The sequence below is a fragment of the Mesoplodon mirus genome (genome assembly GCF_964341445.2).
Source record: "Mesoplodon mirus genome assembly, chromosome: 18".
Classification (NCBI taxonomy): Eukaryota; Metazoa; Chordata; class Mammalia; order Artiodactyla; family Ziphiidae; genus Mesoplodon; species Mesoplodon mirus.
In genome coordinates this window covers 5,887,420-5,904,094 of record NC_138994.1, presented here as the reverse complement: position 1 = coordinate 5,904,094, position 16,675 = coordinate 5,887,420, and the positions used below count along the sequence as shown (strand labels likewise).

Here is a 16,675-nt window from a genome sequence, read left to right as displayed (position 1 = left end):
TTTCCTTTGGACTCCCCTGCTGCCGCCCCCAGCAGCAAGCACAGCAGTCTCGCGTTCCAAATCCCCCAGAAAGAGTTGGCTTTCCTCCGAAAAACATGAAAACTAACACAACATTGTAAAGCAACTATACTCTGATAAAAATGAATTTAAAAAAAGAAATGAAATTATACTATACTATACTCTGATAAAAATTAATTAAAGAAATGAAAATTGAGGCTGAAAATTCAGAGCCTGGGAGCCAGGAAAGCCAGGAAAAACCCACTAAGGATCCTCCTTCCTCTGGGATGTAGAGGTGCAGCTGTGAGAAGCAGGGAATGACGTCAGCACCCCAGCAGCGGAGAGATAAGCCTGAGGGAAACGAGGAAGGGCCCTGGGATAGCAAGCCATTGTTTACTTCTCTCACCCACAGCAACAAGGCTCCTGGCCCCTCCCACTTTGTTTCTACAAGCTACCCCCCTCACTGGTCCACCACACTTTCAATACCAGCCAAGTTACTTTGCTGTAACTTCCCTACCCAGTTCTATGTCACAGCGTGGGGCCTCAGCCCCAGAAGCTCTCCCCACATCAGAAATTATTCCTTTTCTTCTCTTGCGACTGAAGGGAGTAGGAGGCTTTAAAGAAATAGCTGCCTACCGTCGACCGTTCCAAGGTCGCACTCCCACAAAGCATCTTTTTTACCAACCGGTCATGAACTTGCCCATCCATCATTAACACTAGTTCCATGGGTTAGAATCAGACAATAAACTAGGGGTATTTTCTCTCAGAGGATCCCATCAAATGTTACCTGTGTTGACCAAAAAAAAAAAAAAAAAAAAAAGCACAACCTAAAAGTTGAGTTATGTTTTATTCGGCAGACACAGTGAGGGCTTCAAGCCTGGGACACAGCATCTCAGATAACACTGAGAAAGTGTTCTGAAGAGGCGAGAGGGAGAGCCAAGATATACAGGAGTTTTGCAAAAAGGCCAGGTACTTGGAACATCAAAAGGTTATTGTTAATTAAAGAAATCCAGTCATCTCAAGTTAATGAAATTAGCGCTGTTTTACGTATGGGAAGATGCAAAATCTGGGCTCATTAAAATCATTCCTTTGATATGCACCTCAGCTATTGGGGCCAGTATCCTGTGTTTTCTCATCCTGAGTCTCCTCAGGGTGCACCATTGGGCGTGGCTGTAGCAGTTGACTGCAGGATGGCGGGCATTCTTTGTTTCTATCCTGAGTTCCCTCAGGGCTCACTGTTGGAGCAGCTGTAATATGGTGGCTTGATGGCTGCAACATCCTTTGTTTACTGATAATGGCAGGCAACGTTCTTAGGTCACACCGGGGATCTAAGGAAGTTCCTCTACAGCCTCAGATTGAGTTATCAGGTCTCTAAATGGTGCCTCCAAAGTCCTTATCCCTAAGAGGTAACTTTCCATTGGGGTCAGGAGAAGACAGCTGCAGCCAATCTTGGACTGGTCCAGACCTCATTTGCTCTCACTTGGAGTATTTGAAATGACTTTAGATTCTCTTTCCAATCCATTCCCCACATTACTGCTAGTTAGAGATGGAGATAGAGATAGATACAGATATAAATATAAATATAGACATAGATATTTATATAGATTTTTTTAAATGAAAACATACTTTACAGTTTAAATGTCTTCCTTTGACCAAAGGGTTAAACTCCTTGGCATGGCTCACAGGATCCCTTGAGAGTTTGGTCCCTGCCTTACTGTTCTTCAATATACTCTTTAAGAGTCTGCTGGTCAGAAATGGACCACAAGGACTTCCCTGGCCCTCCAGTGGTTAGGACTCCACACTTTCACTGCCGAGAGCCTGGGTTCAATCCCTGGTTGGGGAACTAAGATCCCATAAGCCGTGTGGCGCGGGCAAAAAAAAAAAAAAAAAAGAAAGAAGGAAATGGACCACACACTCTGAGGCCCGTGGGCCTTTGCTCAGGTTGTTACCGCCCTCTGGAATGGCCTCCCTCTTTCCACCTCCCTGCGTAAACCAACCTCTTCCCCAGCTCCACCGAAGCCATACTGATCATTCCCTTCCCAGGGCTTCCATAGAACTCTATGTCAATAAACATTTGTTGAATGAATTATAAGACTTTACTGCAAGTGTCATAAACTCACCTTAAACTGGCTTCAGCAGAAAAAACAAAATGAAACAAAACAAATGGCACATACGGTCACCTTATTTTTGATAAAGGAGGCAAGAATATACAATGGAGAAAAGATAGCCTCTTCAATAAGTGGTGCTGGGAAAATTGGACAGCTACATGTAAAAGAATGAAATTAGAACACTCCCTAACACCATACACAAAAATAAACTCAAAATGGATTAAAGACCTAAATGTAAGGCCAGAAACTATCAAACTCTTAGAGGAAAACATAGGCAGAACACTCTATGATATAAATCACAACAAGATCCTTTTTGACCCACCTCTTAGAGAAATGGAAATAAAAACAAAAATAAACAAATGGGACCTAATGAAACTTAAAAGCTTTTGCACAGCAAAGGAAAACATAAACAAGACAAAAATACAACCCTCAGAATGGGAGAAAATATTTGCAAATGAAGCAACTGACAAAGGATTAATCTTCAAAATTTACATGCAGCTCAATATCAAAAATACAAACCCAATCCAAAAGTGGGCAGAAGACCTAAATAGACATTTCTCCAAAGAAGATATACAGAGATTGCCAACAAACACATGAAAGGATGCTCAACATCACTAATCATTAGAGAAATGCAAATCAAAACTACAATGAGGTATCACCTCACACCACTCAGAATGGCCATCGTCCAAAAATTTACAAACAATGCTGGAGAGAGTGTGGAGAAAAGGGAACCCTCTTGCACTGTTGGTGGGAATGTGAATTGGTACAGCCACTATGGAGAACAGTATGGAGATTCCTTAAAAAACAAAAAATAGAAATACCATACGACCCAGCAATCCCACTACTGGGCATATACCCTGAGAAAACCATAATTCAAAAAGAGTCATGTACCACAATGTTCATTGCAGCTCTATTTACAATAGCCAGGACATGGAAGTAACCTAAGTGTCCATCAACAGATGAATAGATAAAGAATACGTGGCACATATATACAATGGAATATTACTCAGCCATAAAAAGAAACAAAATTGAGTTATTTGTAGTGAGGTGGATGGACCTAGAGTCTGTCATACAGAGTGAAGTAAGTCAGAAAGAGAAAAACAAATACCGTATGCTAACACATATATATGGAATCTAAAAAAAAAAAAATGGTTCTGAAGAACCTAGGGGCAGGACAAGAATAAAGATGCAGATGTAGAGAATGGGCTTGAGGACATGGGGAGGGGGAAGGGTAAGCTGGGACTAAGTGAGAGAGTGGCATGGACATATATACACTACCAAATCTAAAATAGATAGCTAGTGGGAAGCAGCCACATAGCACAGGGAGATCAGCTCTGTGCTTTGTGACCACCTAGAGGGGTGGGAAAGGGAGGGTGGGAGGGAGATGCAAGAGGGAGGGGATATGGGGATACATGTATATGTATAGGTGATTCACTTTGTTATGAAGCAGAAACTAACACACCATTGTAAAGCAGTTATACTCCAATAAAGATGTTAAAACAAAACAAACAAACAAACCAAAGCGGAAAACAAACATAGAGGGAATTAATGTAATTGAAAAAGTTCCCAGTGATAGGTCCGGGGTGTCTGGTTGCAAGTTCTGATGTAATGTCATCAGGAATTTCTCTCTCTTCCTGCCTCCTCTTCTCTGCTGTGTTTGTTTCATTAACAGTCAGATTTTCCCCATGTGTTGGCAAAGATGACCATCCATAGCTGCAGGCTTATGGCTTAACAGTTCAACAACCTCAGTTAAGAGGGTTTCTTTCCAAATCTTTCCAGAATCTCAGATATGGCCCTGATAGTTCACATATTCAAATCACTGTGCCTCTGACAAAATCTAGGTCATGTACCATTTCTAGAACCCACCTGCAAGGTGGAACCGAGAGTGGAGGAAGACTGATTTCCCAAAGGAAAATTGGGTTGCTGTCAGAGGAAGGAGAGAGGCTAAGGGGCCCGACAAAGCGACAGGTGTTCTTTCCGGATGATCTGTTTGTGATGCTGTGCTAGGAGCTGAGAGACTATGAAGACGACATATCTAGCTCTTGATCCGAAACAGTTTGCAATTAGTGGGAGAGGTAGATATTCAAAATAACTCCAAGTGATGACTGTAAGAGAGGTAAAACAAAATGCAACATCAGTACACCAAAGACAGATTCATCCGCTTGGGGCATATGGGGAAACTTAAGGAGAAAGGGGGCTTTTGAGTTACAATCCTTAACACAGGGTAGGATTTCAAATACTTGTTGCTGAAGGGCAGAGACCATATTTTACTTGATTTTTGTGTCACCAGAGCCTGTGTCTCATATACGATTGCACTGGTTAATGTTATTTGGTTGAAAGCATAAGAAAAGAACATTGGCCAAAAGAGCAAAAAGGAACTTATATGGGAAGGCTGCCAAGTTATCCCATGGACTCCAAGGCTGGGAAGAGTAGGAATCAGGGGATCTCCAGGGACTTCTGAGAGGGAGTTGATGGATGGCCCTCTTGAAAGTGCTGACATTAATGCAACTCAGCTCTAAGGGCTCCCAGGCTCTGTGTCTCTCAGTTTCAAATTCCAAATTCCTGGCATAGAGAATCTGATTAAACCAGTTCACCCCAGATTTAATAATCTATGGCCAGGAGGACAGGACCATGGAATACAGACATGGCTAAAGGGACCCATTCCAGCATATGATTGGGGAGTGAAGGGGGCAATTCCCACGAAAGGAGGGCTTATTGTGAGCCAGGCAGGACCCAAGAAATATCTATTGACATAGCAGGTACTCAATACATGTTAATTAAATATAAGTAGTGATGTGGGACAGGGAAAGTCCTCCAAGCAAAGGGAACAGTGTGTGGAAAGGCAAAGAGGCAGGAACGCTGAAGGCATGATTGAGGAACAGTTAAGAGAATTATGGAATGTTAGACCAAAAAGGGTTTTGTTTTATTTTTAATTTATTTTTTGGCTGTGTGGCTTGCGGAATCTTAACTCCCTGACCAGGAATCGAACCCAGGCACTCGGCAGTGAAGGCACGGAGCCCTAACCATTGGATGGCCAGGGAATTCCCAAAAGGTCTTGTTTTATAGATAAGAAAAAGTAGGAGTTGTTTTACAGAGGAAGTTCCTGTGGACCTGAGAAAGTAGTTTATCTGTACCTTATAAGACTCAGCATAAAAGAGTTATCAGAAGAGGGGTGGTCTTTGAAGTGCTAGGAATAAATGAGTTTGCCAAGGGAGGGAGGGAGTTACGGAGAGAAGAGGATGGATTTTACTTTATTTATTTATCTTTGTTTTTTAAATTTTTTTGAGGATGGATTTTAGAATTAAAGCAGGAGCACCCGCCTTTAGAGGATGGAGGGGGCTGGGGGAACAGCAAAGTAGACTGTGGGATGGTTGGAGAGGGAGAAGAACATCTTACTGGGTGCAGGGCACTTTCATAAACATTATCTCACGTAATTCAGATGTGTATTGGATGTCCCTCTGCTTGGAAAACACCTGCCCCCTCCCTCCAGGGCTTTGTCTCTGCTGGGTGACCAGGTCCCCTACCCCTGTCCATAGCTGCTTTGTAAAGGATGCCTGTCTGGGCCAATGCAATCCTCTCTGCCAGCAATTTAGAATTTTGAGCCTACATTTACCAGGAAATTGAATATTTAATTTCAGTCAGATGAATCAAATGAAAAAGAATGCTTGAAGTGGTAGCATAAAAACACAGGTGATTAAAAACATTTGGAACCTTTGCTTACCCTTCAAAGGCATTTGTTGCCATAGTTAGAGACTGAACATTTCAGTAGGAGCCTCAAGTCAAGTCATGACAGGGGAAGGGCAGAGTTTAGTGGGACTTCCACTAACTCCTTCTGGTGAGGTTCCTGGAATTGTCCTTTATAAGGTGTGGTTGTTCAAGTCATTATTGGAATTTGAGAGAGATCTCAGATTCTTTCCAATAAGTTTCTCCCACACTGCCCTTGTTTTTTTAGTGGTTTTTTTTTTTTGCATAAGATAATAATAGCTAACATTGTATTGAACGCTTTGCAGGTTACCTCCTTTAATCTCACAACAACCTGTGAGGTAGGTGCTCTCATATTCTCTGTTCTGTCGATGAGGAAACTGAGGCTCAGAGAGGTTAAGCAACTGGCCCAGGGTCACACTGCTGTGTAGGTGGGCTGCCTGAGCAGTGGACGCTGCCATGACCTGGCTCTTATTTGCCATGTTGTACACTTAATTTGAGAGTATCATCCAATCAAGAATGCTTTAATGCAAACTTACCAAGGTCAGAATTAGGTTCTCGGTTTGAAGATGAGGGTGCTGATTGCCCAGGGTTGCACTATTTATTCTGTGTCAGAGCCAGGATTCAAACTCTGTGTGTCTCACTTCAGCTTCCATCAGCTTTCTAGTTAATGCAATTGCTTCTGTTAACCATTGTGATGGTTGAGGGAGGAAAGAATGTCTAGGAGGGAGGAAGGGGGATGATCGGCAGTACCAGATTCTACAGCAAAGTTAGATAAAATGAATGACTGAGAAGAAGACATCAGCCATGATGGCCATGATGGGAAAGGAGGGGTAAGTTGAGGGTCAAGATGGGAAAGAAGGAGCATCTTCAGAGACAGAAGAGAGGGAATAAGTGGAAAAGGTCCGGAGGGAGAGGAGAACGGATAAAGCTCAGAGGGGGAGGGGTGGGACCAAGAGGACTTCCATTTAGTCCATGTGATTTTTGAGTACCTACTATGTGCCATGCACTGGAGAGATAAGGGAGCAGTAAACAGTCAAGATCCATCTCCCTGGAACTGACAGTATAATGAGGAAGACAGATAAGAAACTGTTAACAGGGACTTCCCTGGTGGTGCAGTGGTTAAGATTCCATGCTCCCAATGCAGGCAGCCCAGGTTCAATCCCTGGTCCAGGAACTAGATCCCACATGCATGCTGCAACTAACAGTTCACGAGCCGCAACTAAGGAGCCAGTGAGCCACAACCAAGGAGCCTGCCTACCACAACTAAGGAGCTGGCGAGCTGCAACTAAGGAGCCCATGAGCTGCAACTAGGGAGCTTGTCTGCCACAACTAAGACCCAACGCAACCAAATAAATAAATAAATAAATAAATTTAAAAAAGAAACTGTAAACAGATAAATAAAATGAGAATTATGATAAGAGTTCCACAGGAAACAGCACATAGAGATAGAGACTGAAGTTCCTAGGAGTAACCTTAGGTAGAGGTAGTTAGACAAGGTCTCTCTGAGCAGGTGAGACTAGAAGGGTGAGAAGGAACTAGCCACGCCAGAGCTAGAGAAGAAACAAGAAGGTCATGTGCGAAGGCCCTGAGGTGGAAATGGACTGGCTAGAATTTAGTAAGCAGGAGGGAGTTTGGTGGGGTAGGTGGGGCCTTGAAGGGGATGAGAAAGGAGAACTCCTTTTTCGTAAGCTCCATGGGAATGACATGGTAAGAATGATGTTTTAAGCAGCATAGGAAAAGCGCTTAGCCTTGAAAAATAGTGAGTAGGGAGGACGGTTGTTCAGACAAGAGGGAAGAGAGCTGCTTGCATGATGATGCCTGAGAAGCGTTTTTGCAGAGAGAAAGTAGGAGTCCAAGGAATTCACGTTGCACAGACTTGCTCTTCCCTGTGATTTGAGTGAGGGTGAGTCGAGCAGCCCTGTGTGAGCCTTTCTATTGCTGAGTCCCATGGGGGTCTCATCACCCACACAAGTTGCCCATTGCCCCCTTTGCCACCCCTGAGAGTCTTCTCTAAACCTTCTCTTCCTTGCCAGGCCTTCTTCTTTTTTGTTTTAATTTAATTTAATTTAATTTATGTATTTTGGGCTACATTGGGTCTTTGTTGCTGTGCACAGGCTTTCTCTAGTTGCAGCAAGTGGGGGCTACTCTTCGTTGCGGTGCACGGTATTCTCATTGTGGTGGCTTCTCTTGTTGCGGAGCACAGGCTCTAGGCACGTGGGCTTCAGTAGTTGTGGCATGAGAGCTCAGTAGCTGTGGCTTGCAGGCTCTAGAGTGCAGGCTCAGTAGTTGTGGTGCACGGGCTTAGTTGCTCCATGGCATGTGGGATCTTCCCAGACCAGGGCTTGAACCTGTGTCCCCTGCATTGGCAGGTGGATTTTTAACCACTGCGCTACCAGGAAAGCCCCAGGCCGCCTTCTTTTTTTTTTTGTGGTACATGGGCCTCTCACTGTCATGGCCTCTCCCATTGCGGTCCAGACGCGCAGGCTCAGCGGCCATGGCTCATGGGCCCAGCCACTCCGTGGCATGTGGGATCTTCCCAGACCGGGGCACGAACCCTTGTCCCCTGCATCGGCAGGCAGACTCTCAACCATTGTGCCACCAGGGAAGCCCCCAGGCCGCCTTCTTGAATTAGAGTTTTACTGCTAATTCATCAGTCTCAGTTCCTAATCTAGATTATAGTTCCTAAGTCTCTCTGAAGTGATAAATGGACACTTATCAGTTACCTATTGCTGTGTAACAAACCATCCCCAAACTTAGTGGCTTAACAATCCTGAGGAAAGAAATAACAAAGCTGGAGGTATCACACTTCCTGATTTCAAACTATATTACAAAGCCATAGTAATCAAAATAGCATGGTACTGGGGACTTCCCTGGTGGGCCAGTGGTTAAGACTCCATGCTCCCAATGCAGGGGACCCAGGTTCGATCCCTGGTCAGGGAACTAGATCCCACATACCACAACTAAGTGTTTGCATGCCGCAACTAAAAATCACACATGCCGCAACTAAAAGATCCTGCACACCAAAATGAAGATCCCGTGTGCTGCAACTAAAACCTAGCGTAGCCAAATAAATAAATAAATTAATTAATTAATTTAAAAATAGCATGGTACTGGCAGTAAAACAGATACATAGATCAGTGGAATAGAATTGAGAGCCCAGAAATAAATCTACACATATATGGACAAATAATATTCAACAAAGGAGTAAGGACATACAGTGGAGGAAGGACAGTCTCTTCAATAGATGATGTTGGGAAAACTGCACAGCCATGTGCAAAAGAATGAAACTAAACCACTATCTCATACCATATACAAAAATCAACTCAAAATGGATTAAAGACTTGAATGTAAGACGTGAAACTGTAAAACTCCTAGAAGAAAACATAGGAAATATGCTCTTTGACACTGGTCTTGGCAATATCTTTCTAGATATAACTCCTCAGTCAAGAGAAACAAAAGCAAAAATTAGCAAATGAGGGAATTCCCTGGTGGTGCAGTGGTTAGGGCTTGGCACTTTCACTGTCAGGCTGGGTTCAATCCCTGGTTGGCAAACTAAGATCCCACAAGCTGCATGGCATGGACAAAAAAAGAAAAAAAAAAAGAAAAGAAAAGAAAAGAAAAGAAAAACAAATGAGACTACATCAAACTAAAAACTTCTGCACAGCAAAGGAAAACATCAACAAAATGAAAAGACAACCTACAGAATGGGAGAAGATATTTGCAAATGATATATCCAAGGGATTAATATCCAAAACATAGAAAGAACTCATACATCCTTGTTGTACAACAGAAATTAGGACAGCATTGTGAAGCAATTATACTCCAATAAAGATGTATAAAAAAAAGAATTATGGAATCACAGAACATTGTAAATAACTATACTTCAATAAAATTATATATATATATATATATACATACATATAAAAAAATAAAAATGGGCAGAGAAGATGAATAGACATTTTTCCAAAGAACACATACCTGTTGATGGCCAATTGGCACATGAAAAGATGTTCAACATCACTAATTATTAGGGAAATGCAAATCAAAACCACAATGAAATATCACCTCATGCCTGTTAGCATGGTTATCATCAAAAAGGCAAAAAATAACAAGTGTTGGCAAGGATGTGGAGAAAAGGGAACCCTCATACACTGTTGGTGGGAATGTAAATTGGTGCAGCCACTATGGGAAAAAGTATGGAGGTTCCTCAAAAAATTAAGAACAGAACTAACATATAATTCAGCAATCCCACTTCTGGGTATTTATCCAAAGAATACAAAAAGACTAATTTGAAAAGGTATATGCACCACTATGTTAATTGTGGCATTATGTACAATAACCAGGATGTGGAAACAACCTAAGTGCCCATCAATGGATGAATGGATAAAGAAGATGTGGTATACACACACACACATGCTCACACACACACTCACACACACACTCTATGGAATATTACTCAGCCATAAAAAGATGAATTATTGCCATTTGCAACAACACGGGTGGACCTTGAGAGTATTATGCTAAGTGAAATAAGTCAGACAGAGAAAGACAAATACTAAATGATTTCCCTCATATGTGGAATACAATAAACAAAGAAAGAAACAGAATAAATGAACAAACCAAATGAGAACAAACACGCAGATACAGAGAACAGAGTAGTGATTACCAGAGCGGAAGGGAACAATGGGTAAAGGGGATCAACTGTATGATGATGGATGGAAAGTAAATTTTTTGTGGTGAGTAGGCTATAGGGTATATAGAAGTAGAAATATAATGTACACGTGAAACTTATATAGTGTTATAAACCAGTGTTACCTAAATTAAAGAAAAAACCAAACAAACAACTTAGTGGCTTAAAACAATGACAATATTTATTTTGCTTATGAATTTGTAATTTGGGTAAGGCTCAGCAAAAATGGCTCATTTCTGCTCTGTTTGGCCTCCATTGGGGTGGCTTGAAAAGTGGGGGCTGGAATCATCTGGAGTCTGGCTGACTCACAGTGGATGCTTGCTGTCAACTAGGCCTTAGCTGGACTGTTGGCCAGAACACCTTCACATGGTCGCTACATATAGCTTGGGCTTCCTTACAACATGGTGGCTAAGTTCCAAGGGTGAGTGTTCCAAGAGAAAGAGTCAGGTGGACACTGTATCACCTTTTATGACCTAACCTCAGAAGTCATGTAGCATCAAATCCATTGTATTCTATTTATCAGAAGGGAGTCACTGCTGATGTGGAATGAGAGTCTACCTTTAGATGGGAGAAGTGTCAAATGATTTGCAGACATGTTTATAAACCACCATGGGCTCGAATGGGCTGGGCTTCTGCACTCTGCCTTTATTCACTTGGTGGGTAGAGGGTGGGGGCATCATCTTTTCCCCTCCTTTAGACTCTTCCTTCTTTGGGGATCCAAAAGGAAGTTTGAGCCTGGAGATGAAGTCAAGGAAGAGCAGCTATTCAGGCTCTCCAATGAAACACACTTGGGGGCTTCCCTGGTGGTGCAGTGGTTAAGAATCCGCCTGCCAATGCTGGCGACATGGGTTTGAGCCCTGGTCCGGGAAGATCCCACGTGCCGCGGAGCAACTAAGCCTGTGTGCCACAATTACTGAAGCCTGTGCGCCTAGAGCCCATGCTCTGCAACAAGAGAAGCCACTGCAGTGAGAAGCCCGCGCACCGCAACGAAGAGTAGCTCCTGCTCGCTGCAACTAGAGGAAGCCTGAACGCAGCAACGAAGACACAACACAGCCAAAAATAAGTAAATTAATTAATTAATTAAAAAAGAAAAAACACTCTTGGATTTGAACCCTGACTGTCATTTACCAGCTCTGTGTTCTTGGGTAAGTCACTTAACCTTGGATAAGCCTCATTTTCTTCATCTGTAAAATCAGAGTATCCTCCTCATGGAGTTATTTTAAGGATTAAATGAGTTACATAATACATGCTCAGAAGCAGGGACGTGTGCATAGTAAACACTCCATGTGTTAGCTGTTGCTAATATGATTATTCAACACGTTTATTAATATTTCATTAACTCAGGCTTAGGTGAGTTCTGGGCTAGACGCTGGGATTACGAAGTGAGCATGAAAGGGTTTAGGCTTCCAGGAACCAGAAGCTTAGGGGAAGTGTTTTCAAGCATATATGGGCAAAGAGTCCAGGCTCTGGAGGCAGCCAGACCTTATTCTCATTCTGAGTTTGCCTGTAGTCTCTATCTGTGGGACCTTGGACTGGTCTTTCAACTTTCTCGGCCATAGTTTCCTAGTGGAAAATGAGAATTATAACAGTACCTACCTCAATGGGTTTTGGTGAGGATCAAACAAGATAATCTATGTAAAAAGCTTAGCACAGTTCCTGGAAAGTGGTGATTGTTTTATGAATGTTAATCATTAATTTTATTTATCAGGAAGTAGGCTAACAAGTGGATTCATTAGACTCCAATGGGGAGAATGCCAAACTGGATGGGGAAACAACCTGCTAAAGGAGTCCAGCAGAAGAGATCAATTTTGCTAGGAAGAATCTCAGAAAGCCCGGAGGCGGTGATGTGGGAGCCCGGCTTTGAAGACTGAGTAAGAGTTTTCAGGTAGGGAATGAGGAAAGAGAAGATATTCCGGGTGGAAGCAAGGAGATTTGCAAAGGCATGAAGTTACATAAGGCGTTGACATGTTTGGAGGAAGGTGATAAATTCAGTGTGGGAGCTTCAGGTGTGTGGGATGGAGGGGATGAGACTGGAAAAGGGAGTTCAGATCAAAGCATTGGCTCAAGTGAGAGAAACTGCTGAAGCCAAGGGCAGCCTTGGCGGTACGGAGAAAGACCAGTGGCTGGGCTGGAGGGAGGTTTTGTAGGTGGAACAGATAGATTCAGGGCTAGATGTTCCATGTGAATTGAGCGGAGGGCAGTGAGGGAAACAAAGGCCAGCTGCAGAGGAGTCAGGGAGGAGGGCAGGGTTTGAGTGGATGGAACAAAGTTACGAGATGTGGACTCTCAAATCCACTGCACCACCAGGGAAGTCCCAGACCCTATATTGTTAAGGAGATAGTCAACTGCATGGGAGAGCACAGCTAAAGCAGAGTTTAGGTGAAGTGGAAGGTGGGGGATATCTGTCCTGAAGTGAAGATTAAGATAAATGCAGCCACCAACACACACACACACTACGGACACATATAGCAATTTCCACGCTGGGCTGGGTCTACAGGAGGGCAATAGGAAACTCTCAATCCCACCATGAGTGACCCTACCATTTGCCCTATAGATGCTCTCACCTCTCACTTGCATATAAGGTGGTCCAAGGGTCTAAATTGGGGAACCAGGAGAATTTGTGAGTAAAAGCTCATGCTGAATATTTCTGGGACTAGACTCCATAGTCACCAGCAAACCCTCAGAAGTATCTATGATCCCCCAACGGTTAGGAGTCATTGGTTTTCTCATCAGAAATTAATAAGAATAGCTATCCTTGGGGAGAAGGATTGGTGGGGGAAGGGGGGAGATTTTCAGTTTTAATTTTTGACTTTTCTTAACTGTCTGAATTTTCTAACCACAAACGTGTGAGTTTCATTGAAAAAACTGTCATCAGGGTTTATTTGGGTGGTGAGATAACAGGCCCTTTTTAGATTTCATCTTACTACCTGTTTGTACTAAACAAACACAACAAACACAAACAAACACTAATAGCTGTTATTTTTTAAAAACCCTGATAGTCTTAACACACACACACACACACACAATCACAATATTATGCAAAGTACATCCTCTATTATGTAAGGTAAAATGTCTACATTTCCTATAAACTACTTGTTTTAATGCAGTAAAACTGGCATTCGAAGTAGATAAGGCGAAAAAGAAAAAGTCACACAATTTCAAGTATTTCAACTCAGACGCATAAAAACAATGTGTATATGTGTCATTCTTCATCTGTACTGTCTCCTCATTCCCTTGAACCGGCCAATGTGCGAGCCGTTGGCCTTTGATGCTCGAAGCGAGGACGGAACGCAGGACTGGGTTAAATCCACTACCCTCTCCCCACGCACTCTAGTAATTACTCTATTTCCACGTCATGTTTCCGGGTGTGTGTGTCCCGACTCACGCAAAAACTGAAGTTCAAAGCAGGCAGGAGTCACCCATGTTCTTTTTGCTGTCCCCAGAAACCCAATTCAGGCGTTGGGCCCCTAGAGGATCTGGCGATACCTGGGGACCGTCTAACTGGCTGATTCCCACGTGGTAAGTGGCTCCCGACCTCGCCCCCACGTGGTGTCAAGGGCCGGGAAAAGGGAGAGCAGGCAGAAGACAGCCGCATCAGGGGCATTTAAAGTGTCTTGACGTCACGCACTGCCAGGAACTCAGCTGAGTTTTCAGCAGGACATTCCGGTCATCTTCCCTCCCTCCCCCCGGGCCTCTCTGCCCAAGGCCTTGGTTCTTCCCCTGCTGTTGCGGAGGGAGGAGCACTAAGCCCTCGGAACAGCCAGGACAGGGGCGTTCCCAGCCTTCTATTGGCTCCGCCCTTTCTCCAAGAGGCTCTTCTTATTGGCCGGTGGGTGGGGCATCAGTTGTACAGTACACTCACCAGGGCCTCTGGGTGGCCGAGAAAACTGGCAGTCGCATGAATTATGCATGAGCGGCATGTCGCGGCCCGGCGGGGCTGGGCGGGGATTGGCTGGAGGGACTGTAATTCAGCGGTTTCCGGAGCTGGGGCAGCGTAGACTGGTAGGGGGAGCCTGGGGTTCCGACGTCGCCGCGGAGGGAGCGAGCCCGAACCGGATCCTTGACAAGAACCCCAGCTCGGCGCTCACCCCACATCTGCTAGGCGAGACTCCGCGGCCTGAGGGACCCCGCGGCCCGCACCCCGGCGCAAGCGCAGCCCCGGCCAGTCGGGCCTCAGCCCGAGCAGCAGGTGAAGGGGATTAAGGGTGGGGCTGCCCCCCGACGGCCTCCAGGCCTGGGCATCCCCGGACGGGGGCGGGGGGGTGGGCGCTGGGAGCCTCTGGGGTGTTTGGGGGAGTAGTGGATGGAAACTTCAGTGGGTCGGGGGGATACGAGGAGAAACGGCGGGTCGCTCTGAAGGGACAACTCCCCGGGATGACAGGAGCCGGCCTCTGAAGGGACAGGGTACGCTGGAAGGAAGTTTCGTTCTTTGGAGAAAGGGGAGACGCCGAGGAAGAGAGAGAATGGGCTGGAGGGGGAGGACTGTGGGGCGAGGGCACTCTAGGGTGGGGGGGGCAGGAGTGAGGGACAGCCCCCCAACTTCCTGCTCCCTCGGGCTGTGGGGACGTTCCGGCCACAGGAGCGACTGTCACGCCGGCGGAGATCTCCACAGAGGTTGGTGGGGCGGGTTGGCAAGCGCCTCCTCCCCGCCCCCCGGCGGGGCCCGGCGGCTCCCGGCTGAGCCACTTCCTCCGCCTTGCCCTGTTCGCGCTCCTTTAGGAGCCAGCTGTGCCTCCCTGGAGGAGATAGGAATAGGTGTCTTCCCCCTACAGCCTCATGGACTGGTTGGTTGTGGGTAGGATTATTGCATAAGAATCTAGTTTCCTGTAGGGAAATTAACAGCCTTGTACTCTTTCTAAATTCCCTCCCGTCTTTTTCCAGGTTAAAGTCGTGATTCCCTCCTCCCCCTTCTAAAAATACAGAATAAAACCCCATCAAGCCAGCTCTAGAGGGAAATAAACCTATTTCCTCCTTGACATTGTTCTTTTATAAACACCTGGTAGACTTGGCCAGAAGATAAATAATTGAGCCCTTGCGTTTACTGGATTGTGGTGTTGCTTAATTGCATAGGACGGAATGAACCAATCCAGAGTGGGAGTTTTCTGTCTCAGAGCCAAGATCTTGGGTAAATGCAGAGGAGAGGGAAACGAAGACAGGCTGGCCTTGGCAAAGTCATGTGTGCAAACTTTACCTGTGTTTGGGGGTGTGGTTGCACTTAAGTTAGCAAAATTCAAACCATCACCCAAGTTGTTTTTTCCATGTTTAGTCCACATCCCTCTGTGTTATATCAGGTGGATGTATGGTACTGACACACTTATTCTTATTAAAAATGTATGTAACGTGTCCCTGCTGGTTTTTATTGTGTGTGCATCTAAAGGATATATTTATTCTTTGTGTGGGTTGTAATTTTTTGGCTGGCTGGGCTGATACAGCATTGGTTTGAATAAATCAGAACAGTAAATTATCTCAATCTTTTATATGTGGATTTAGAATGTGTTATGACTTGATTCATCCAGTTTTCTGTTTTATATTAAATATATCTATTCCCTGAGTCAACACATTTATTTCCTTATTACATGTGCCAGACTGGGGTACTAGTAGAATTTTTGCAGTGACATTTGCACAGTGGGATGGAGGAAAGAAGTCTTCAAAACAAAACAAAACAAGACAAAAAATGTAGATGTTAGAGACTTGATCTTAATCTCTATATCTGCTAGCGTATCCACCACAAAGAACCACTAGAAAATTCATAAATCTTTTATATGTAGTTCTTTTGGGAAGAATAGCCATCTAGAAATATCCACAGTTATGACTTGACCCACAAAGGGTAGATAGTTCATATAACCATAACTCTGTTTTGTAGATAAGGAAATTGAGATCAAAGGAACAAAACACTTGCCTGGGGCAGCAGAGTGTCATAGTGGTGGAATTTGTACCTTCTGTATATTTTGTTTGCTTTTGACTATCTGTGCTTAAGTATTAGATCTTGATTTAAAGTGACTAGGCTCTGCTGGGAAAGGTGTCAGTGAAATTCTGACATATACCTAGACAATGAAATACCACCAGTAGTCTGTAAGACTCCAAGGGAGATATTTAATAAACAGGTGAAAAATGATGTACAGATGGGGTTTCCTTAGGTTTTTGGGTTTTGTTTTGTTTCCTATCTAACTGCTAT

The 16,675-nt window shown here is 44.3% G+C and overlaps 1 protein-coding gene across 5 annotated transcripts in view; it reads left to right on the top strand.

Annotated features, from left to right (window-relative positions):
* Positions 1–13,963: 13,963 nt before the first annotated feature.
* Positions 13,964–16,675, top strand: part of STAT3 (signal transducer and activator of transcription 3) — a 60,905-nt gene continuing 58,193 nt past the window's right edge. For 3 of the 5 annotated variants that reach the window (XM_082605049.1, XM_082605047.1, XM_082605048.1), the window contains exon 1: positions 14,411–14,689. In XM_082605049.1, the coding sequence (XP_082461175.1) occupies positions 14,419–14,689 (271 nt within the window). In that variant the 5' untranslated portion in view covers positions 14,411–14,418. Of the gene's footprint in view, positions 14,020–14,410; positions 14,690–16,675 lie in introns of those variants that run through there. The other 2 variants (XM_082605050.1, XM_082605046.1) reach the window with 2 other exon arrangements.